This window comes from Triticum dicoccoides, chromosome 6B, assembly GCF_002162155.2.
Source record: "Triticum dicoccoides isolate Atlit2015 ecotype Zavitan chromosome 6B, WEW_v2.0, whole genome shotgun sequence".
Classification (NCBI taxonomy): domain Eukaryota; kingdom Viridiplantae; phylum Streptophyta; class Magnoliopsida; order Poales; family Poaceae; genus Triticum; species Triticum dicoccoides.
The window spans coordinates 572188240-572195692 of NC_041391.1; the positions used below are offsets into that span (position 1 = coordinate 572188240).

Genomic DNA, 7453 nt, shown 5'->3' on the forward strand with positions numbered 1-7453 from the left:
CGGCGATTTGCGAGGTAGTTATGGTGAACAAAGTGGCAATCCTTTGCCTACAGGAAACTAAGATAGATGTCTGGACTCCGAGCATAGTCAGGGAGATCGGGGGCGCTGCTCTTTCCGAATGTGTCGTCCTCCCTGCAATAAGCTCCCGCGGTGGAGCTGCAATCTTCTAGAACAATGATGTTGTCAACATAGCTTCTCATGTTATAGGCGAGTCCACGATCACTGCTAAAGTGACACTTCTCTAGCAATCCAAAGCCTTCTGGCTCACCACGGTCTACGGTCCAGTAGACGACGCTAGAAAGACTGCTTTTCTCGCTGAATTAGCTAGAATGCCCCCCCTCCAACTGATTTGTGGCTCATGGATGGATATTTTAACCTCATTTATGAGGCAAGGGACAAGATTCACCTGAACCATAGGATCATGGGCATGTTCAGGCAAGCCATCGACAACGCCGGCCTGAAAGAGATCAAGTGCAAAAATCGTCGTCACCTGGAGCAACGAGCGCAAAAACCCGACACTCGTCAGCATCGACAGATTCTTCTGCAACTGCAGCTGGGAAGACCTATTCCGCTACAGCATGCTGATGGTGGTGTCCACGACATGCTCTGACCACTGCCCCCTACTTCTAGCTGATGCAACTGCTCTGCGCCGTCGTGCTCACCTCAAATTTGAAAGCTTCTGGTTGCGGTTCGCTCACTTCCATGAGACGGTCGATCGTGCATGGAGCAGGCCATTGCAGAGTGGCTGTGCTTTCAAGCGCTTGTCTATCAAGATGGCGCGAACTGCTCGAGACTTGAAGATCTGGAGCTCCTCCCTCTTCAGCAACGCCAAGCTACAATTCCACATAGCAACTGAGATTATCCTGTGCCTAGATGTAGCCCAAGAATCCCGCAACCTCTCCACACCTGGATTCAATCTCCGACGGCTTCTCAAGCAGAGATTGCTCGGCCTTGCCGCGATCGAGCGTGCGCGCAAACGTCAAGCACCCTAGCTGACATGGCTCAAGAGGGGCGACGCGGGAACCAAGTTCTTCCATGCAATTTTTTTCTCGCGGCGCAGAAAAAACTTCATCCACAGCCTGCAGACAAACAACGGGATTGCCACAGCTCACGAGGATAAGGCGGCAGTCATTTTTGAGCACTTCAACTCCGTCCTCGGTTCCAAAGGAGCATGCCCAAGATCCATTGACTGGCGCCAGTTACAGCTGCCCACGATCTGTGGGGGAGGCCTGGACAATACATTCAGTGAAGACGAGATCTGGGAGGTGATCAAGGCCTCGTCGGCAGAAAAAGCTCCGGGGCCGGACGGCTTCATAGGAACTTTCTTCCGTAGTTGTTGGCAAACTATCAAACATGACATCATGCAGGCATTCTACTAGTTCTACTGCATGGCCGGTGACGACCTTGCTTCCCTCAACTCTGCCCTGGTCGTACTAATCCCGAAGAAAGATGGTGCAGCAACAGTTTAAGATTTTAGGCCAATTAGTCTAGTCCACTCCATAGCTAAGCTGATCACCAAAGTACTCTCCATGCAGCTCTCCAACGCCATCGACTCCATAATCTTGCTGGCCCAATCTGCCTTCCTGGCAAAGAAGAGCACGCATATAGCTTCCTCTACGTCCAAAATGCAGTTAGATCATTGCACAGAAAAAAGACGTTGGCGCTCCTACTCAAACTAGATATAGCAAAAGCTTTCGATAATGTCTCCTGGAAGTATCTTCTTCAGCTGCTACAAGTCCTAGGCTTCTCAGCTAGATGGCGTGATTGGATCGCCATTCTGCTGGCAATGTCAACCTCCTCCTTCTTGCTGAACGGCACGGCGGGGAAGCAAATTATGCACTGCCGAGGCCTCAGGCAGGGCAAACCCCCTGTCCCCTCTCCTTTTCATCATTGCCATCGACCCCCTGCATCGTCTCCTCCAACATGCCATGGAGCTTGGCCACCTCGGCCCGCTTCCAGGCAAGGACCTTTCGCTGCGTGTGAGTCTTTATGCAGACAACGCCATCATTTTTGCCAACCCAGTGAAGGAGGAAATTGATACTCTGATGAACATTCTTCATGATTTTGGGCAAACATCAGGGCTGAAAGTTAACCTTCTGAAATCATCAGTCGCCGCAATCAGGTGCGACCACATCGACCTACAGCAGGTGCTCCAAAATTTTGGAGGACAGCACGCCCAGTTCCCTCTATGGTATCTTGGTCTGCCAGTCACCATCTCTAGGTTGCGCGTAGTTCATCTGTAGTTCATCTTGGACCGGATCAGAGCTCGACTGGTGGGATGGAAAGGAAGACTCATGTCCATAGCAGGTAGGAGAGTGCTAGTCAGAAGCATTTTGAGTATACTCCCAACATTTGCCCTCACAGTACTGAAGGTACCAAAAAATCTCCTAGCCGAGGTGGACAAGATTAGAAGGTGTTTTCTTTAGGCCCAAGAAGAAGAAGTCAGCGGCGGGAAATGCAAAGTCAGCTGGCCAGTGGTCTGCACCCCGGTCGACAATGGTGGCCTGTGCATCTCAAATTTGCATCGCTTCAGCCATGCACTCAGACTCAGATGGCTGTGGTTCTCTTGGATCACACCCAACAGGCCCTGGGTAGTCATGCAGCTGCCATGCGATCGAGGAGACAGAGATCTCTTCAACGCCTCAACAATGATAACACTGGGCGATGGGAAGACGGCCATCTTCTGGGACAGCTCCTAGACTGGTGCGGGAACGCTGAAAATGGAGTTTCCGGAGCTCCACGAGAACACAAGAAGAAAGAATAGGACAGTCCAAGCGGCACTCCTAAATGCCACCTGGGTTGCTGACACACGGGAACACGCAGCAGCTTTGGCCCGATGTGATCCGCCTGAACAGATGGTTCATCTCGAAGAACATAAACCTTAACGGCCAAGTTTGAGACACAATTCAATGGAAGCACGAGGCCTCGGGATCCTTCTCCACCAACTCGGCATACAACTGTCAGTTTCAAGGGATGATAAGGACAACGTTCAGAAAGATGCCATGGCAAGTGTGGGCACCGGCCCGGCTAAAGTTTATGGTCTGGCTGCTGCTCAAGAACCAAGAACATGCTATGGTGCAATGATCAGCTTAAGAGAAGAGGATGGCCAAATGAATATTTTTGCCAGTTTTGCTTCAGAAACTTGGAAACCTCTCAACACCTGTTCTGGAATTGCCCCTTTTCATCTTCAGTCTCAACAAGAGCTGCCCAAGGAAATGGCTGCAGCTCCTTGCACCCTGCAAAATGGCAGCACAAGACCAAAGATGTGGAGATCATAGCGGAAATGATAAACGGCGCAAGGCCCGAGCACAAGAAGGCAGTCAGGACAATGATCATCCTGGTGTTAGGAGACATTTGGCATCGGCGCAATCAATGCACCTTCAGACACAAGATAGCAAACCTGACCGAAACCACGGCAAGCATCAGAAGGACCTTTGAATTATGGCGCCAAGCACGAGCAACCCACCTAGGGCCCCCGTTCCGGGATCCACCTTGAGTAGTTAACCTGCTGGCCTAGCACTGGGGTATTTTTTTTAGATCTTCTTTTTTACTCCTTGATCGCAAGATCGAACAATACCATTTGTTTTCCCGCATGCTCTCTGCTATGAATCAATATATGCCAGCCATCAGCTGGACCTTTTCAAAAAAAAAGGTTTCTACCTCATGATGGCTCGGCCACGCGAGGTGGATGCGTTCGGATCTGTCGCTATCTGTCAAACAATTGGCAATTATTGTTTTTTTGCGATGAGAAAGAGTTTATTCCATAAGAACAGAGTTACAATCAAGAGGCATGAGGTCATCAATACATGGAGGTGCACAACGCAACTAGACAGATGTACATGACTCCGTACAGCTATAAAAAGCCAACCGATCTGCAACTCTATTTTGTGAGTGCCTAATCTTCTAGGAAACAAACTTCTTATCAGCCATGAGAGCCTTAATCTCAGCTGCCAATTGGCCATATGCTGAACGTAATAGGTTGTCATTAGAAAGGATTGATAGTGTGCAACCATTGAGTCAGATTGCACAAGCACTGGCATATCCAGATGTTGGATGGCTAGAGCCATTCCTTGCATCAAAGCATGAATTTCTATTTTCAGAACATCATTATAGTGAAATAATACTCTGTATGCTACAAAAATTATAGCACCATCCTCCTTTCGTGGCACCATCCCCCGCCATCGCCGACTCATCACTTGGACAGATAGATTCGTCCACTGACAGTATATCCCAATTCGCCGGAGGTGGTGGCCAGAGTTGGTTAGCAATTATCATTGTCCAGCTGTAAAATGTTAATTTTCACCTTGCCAGTGTGATTGCTTTTTTATGTTGTATTAGGAAAAGTTACACAAGTTTAAGTGTACGCTTTTTAGGATGACATGTATTCCTTAGGAATGGAGGCAGTAGATTTATTTACATGCAACAAAGTGGACAGTGAATTTTAATATACATCTGACTTCAGATTTTATTTTCAGGTAAAAACTCTAACACTCTCAGTTGCGTCGGATCCCGATTGAACGCATGCCAATTTTTTCTGACAAATTTTTACACTGCACAACAGTATTCACTTTAGAACATAACAAATCCTATACACAAGCATGCCAATTTTATCAGTTGTCGCATGGAAATCTGATTGTCAGATTTTTAGCGTCAAAAAGTTATTGTCTAATTTTTAACATTTCCGTAAATAAGTAAAAACACTAGCAAAAATTGAAGCGTTTGGATATATAATGTATAACTGACCTGCTGATATACACGGTACATACAAGAGTTGCAACCAATTTATATATGTTAATTTATTACAACAATGTACAAATGTACAAGTGTACAAGTGCAACCATAACATGCACGCAGAACCACCTATCCTTCTCTCATCTCTCACAGTAGAAACGAGAGAAAAAGGTCGCAAAAACCATTTCTCACGGTGAGCTAACAAGCTCAGAAAACCTTTGTGTTCCCGGCCCTTCTCCACTGCCGCGGAATCACCGAGGAAAGAAACGAAAAAGGACAAAATCATTCCCGGCGAATAAAACAGACACTAAAGCAGCTTCGACAAATTTGTGTGTGGGTGTGTGTAATTTCATGCCATGCCCGTGACTGAGACGAGCACGACGCAATCTGTACCGCGCGCGCAGCAATCGACACGCACGGTGCAACGGCCTGGCTAGGTCAGGTGACGGCGCACGGGGCGGCGGCGGCCGCGCCGCCGGTGCGCTTGACGAAGCGGCCCTTCATCCGGGGCCGCTTCTCCGCGTTCAGCTTCCGCACCTCGTAGCGTATTTTCTTGGCGAACAGCCGTGTCCGCCGCTTCTCCCGGTACCGCGACACCCGCGCCTCCCGCCACTCGTCCGTCCTTGGCCTCGGCGGCCACGCCGCATCGCCATGCCGTCCTCCTCCTCCGGCCGTCCACATGCCCTACACCATGCACGATGGTTAGATACAGTTAACTGTATCGAGCATATAGTGAATTAAGCTGCAAAATCGTGCATGTACCGCGTGGTCGTGGAGCAACAAGTCGTCGAGCTGGCCGGACGGCCGCCGGCCGTCGGTCCACGGCGAGCTGCCCCAGCTCTCCATGACCGCCTCGTAGTTCAGCCTAAGATCCAGGCTCCTCTTCAAGAACTGCGCATCGTCAACGGCGTCTCCGTTGCTCGCCGTCGACGTCTTGTGCTCGAAACTGTCGTCGTCATCCACCAGTGTCGGCGGGCTGCCGTTGAACTCCCGCTTCAGGTCATGGCCAGACGCCAGAACGCCGTTGCTTCGGGAGACAAGGCTGCCGTCGGCCTCCACCTTTACCCGCCCGCCGTGTTCCCCCGGCGGCGATATGAGCCCTAGGGCCTCCATGTAGAACGAGTCCTCCAGCTCGTTGCCGTCGTCCAGGCCTTGGCCGAGGAGCGCTTCCATGTCGGCCGCGAACTCCCTGAGATCGGCGTCCGTCGGGCCGAAACTGGCAAAACAATCGGGGAGCTCCTGCACGGGGGACGGTGTGGCCATGTGCTCCTTCGTGTCCTCCACGGCGCCTTCGACGTCCTCACCGTGGCGTGAGTCATCGATCGGCGGCGGCGAGCAGAACTCGGCGAGGGCGGGGTCAAAGACCGGCACGCGGTAGAGCAGCTGCTCCTCCTCGGGCGCCCTCCGCTCGTCCGACGTGGAGGACTCCCCGGCTCCCACCTCGGGCACCACGAGGCGCCTCGACAGCAGCTGCCCGACGCTCTTGACCGGCGGCCGCCGAGTGCGCGCCTTCCGCTTCGGCCACGCCGGCGCGACGTCAAGGCACTTGGACGTCGTCGCCGGCGACCCCTTCACCGCGGCCACGCCCTCGGCCGGCAGCGGGGACGTCGCGCGCAGGCGGAGGCGCTCGTGCCGCCTGGCGAGCGGGTTCGCCGAGTGCACCGACGTGTCGCACGCCTGGCACAAGAAAGCGTCGTCAGCCGCGCAGTACCACCGGGCCCGCCGCCGCATGCACCCGTCGCACGCGCGCGCCGCCTTGCCGCCCACGGCCCCGCCGGCCGCCTTCTGGTCCGAGCCACCCATCTCCGCCGCCTCCAAAACGTACAAACCAGACCACCTCCAGCGCAACAGCAATGCTTCTTCCGGTATCGTATAATCACAGCGATCCTAGCTACCTACGAGAAGATTGCGAGATAGAAATGACAAAAAAGTATCACTGGATTCGGAAGGCTATTTGCTTTGAGCGGCATGGCCCAGCGCTGCCCTTTTCTCCGAGTGAGCTTTGCGCTTTAGGCTCGCGGGGCGGGACCCGCCCGCTGGCCTTATCTGTACCCTGATTGGTTTACCGCTAATGCGCCATCCGATTCCATGATCTGTGATTGGCTGCGGCCAGATTGTGGGCGGGGCCCACCTCGCCTTGTTATCGACACGTCGGAGACGAGAGCTCCTGGAGCCTGGCTACCTGAAAAGTCCTATCCTGTATGTATATATCCACATCGCCAGTCACAGGTAGTAGAAATGAAGAAATGAAATTGCACCACCGAAAAGCGTCACCGGTAAACTCCTCTCCATGTAAAAAAAGAACTTTAGTGCCACTTATATTCCGTACTGAAATTATATGAGACGTACGTACGGTTAAAGGCAGCGCTTTCGAACGATAAACTCCAGCTATTTCCCTGCAAACTCAGAGCCGAACCTGTGGTGGCAATGGTACCATCCTCCTGCAAAAATACAGCTTGCTCAATGCCAGATTCGGCGTCGCTTGCAGAAAAAGTTGAGTTGGTACCAAAGAAGAAATAATACAGGGGTTTGGAGCGTAACAAGGGAGTCAGAGCATTACTAGTAGTATCCCTAAACCCTCAAATCTTCAAAAATAACCGTTTTTTTACGGGTTGCAATAAAAAAAACGCAAAAACTAGAACCCCTAAATCCTCAAACCCTCAAAAAAAAGTAAGGGTCCAACCCTCAAACCCAATTTCAAACCGTAGAAGTGAGGGTTGGA

At 51.6% G+C, this 7453-nt stretch overlaps 1 protein-coding gene across 1 annotated transcript; it reads right to left on the minus strand.

Moving 5' to 3' along the window:
• Positions 1 to 4763: 4763 nt before the first annotated feature.
• LOC119324809 (zinc finger protein CONSTANS-LIKE 16-like) lies at positions 4764 to 6718 on the minus strand. The gene is made up of 2 exons (XM_037598577.1): positions 5494 to 6718; positions 4764 to 5415 (listed from the first exon to the last, which is right to left on the minus strand). The coding sequence occupies exons 1-2, from the start codon at positions 6532 to 6534 to the stop codon at positions 5170 to 5172; spliced, it is 1287 nt and encodes a 428-aa protein (XP_037454474.1). The 5' UTR covers positions 6535 to 6718; the 3' UTR covers positions 4764 to 5169.
• Between the last annotated feature and the right edge of the window lie 735 nt (positions 6719 to 7453).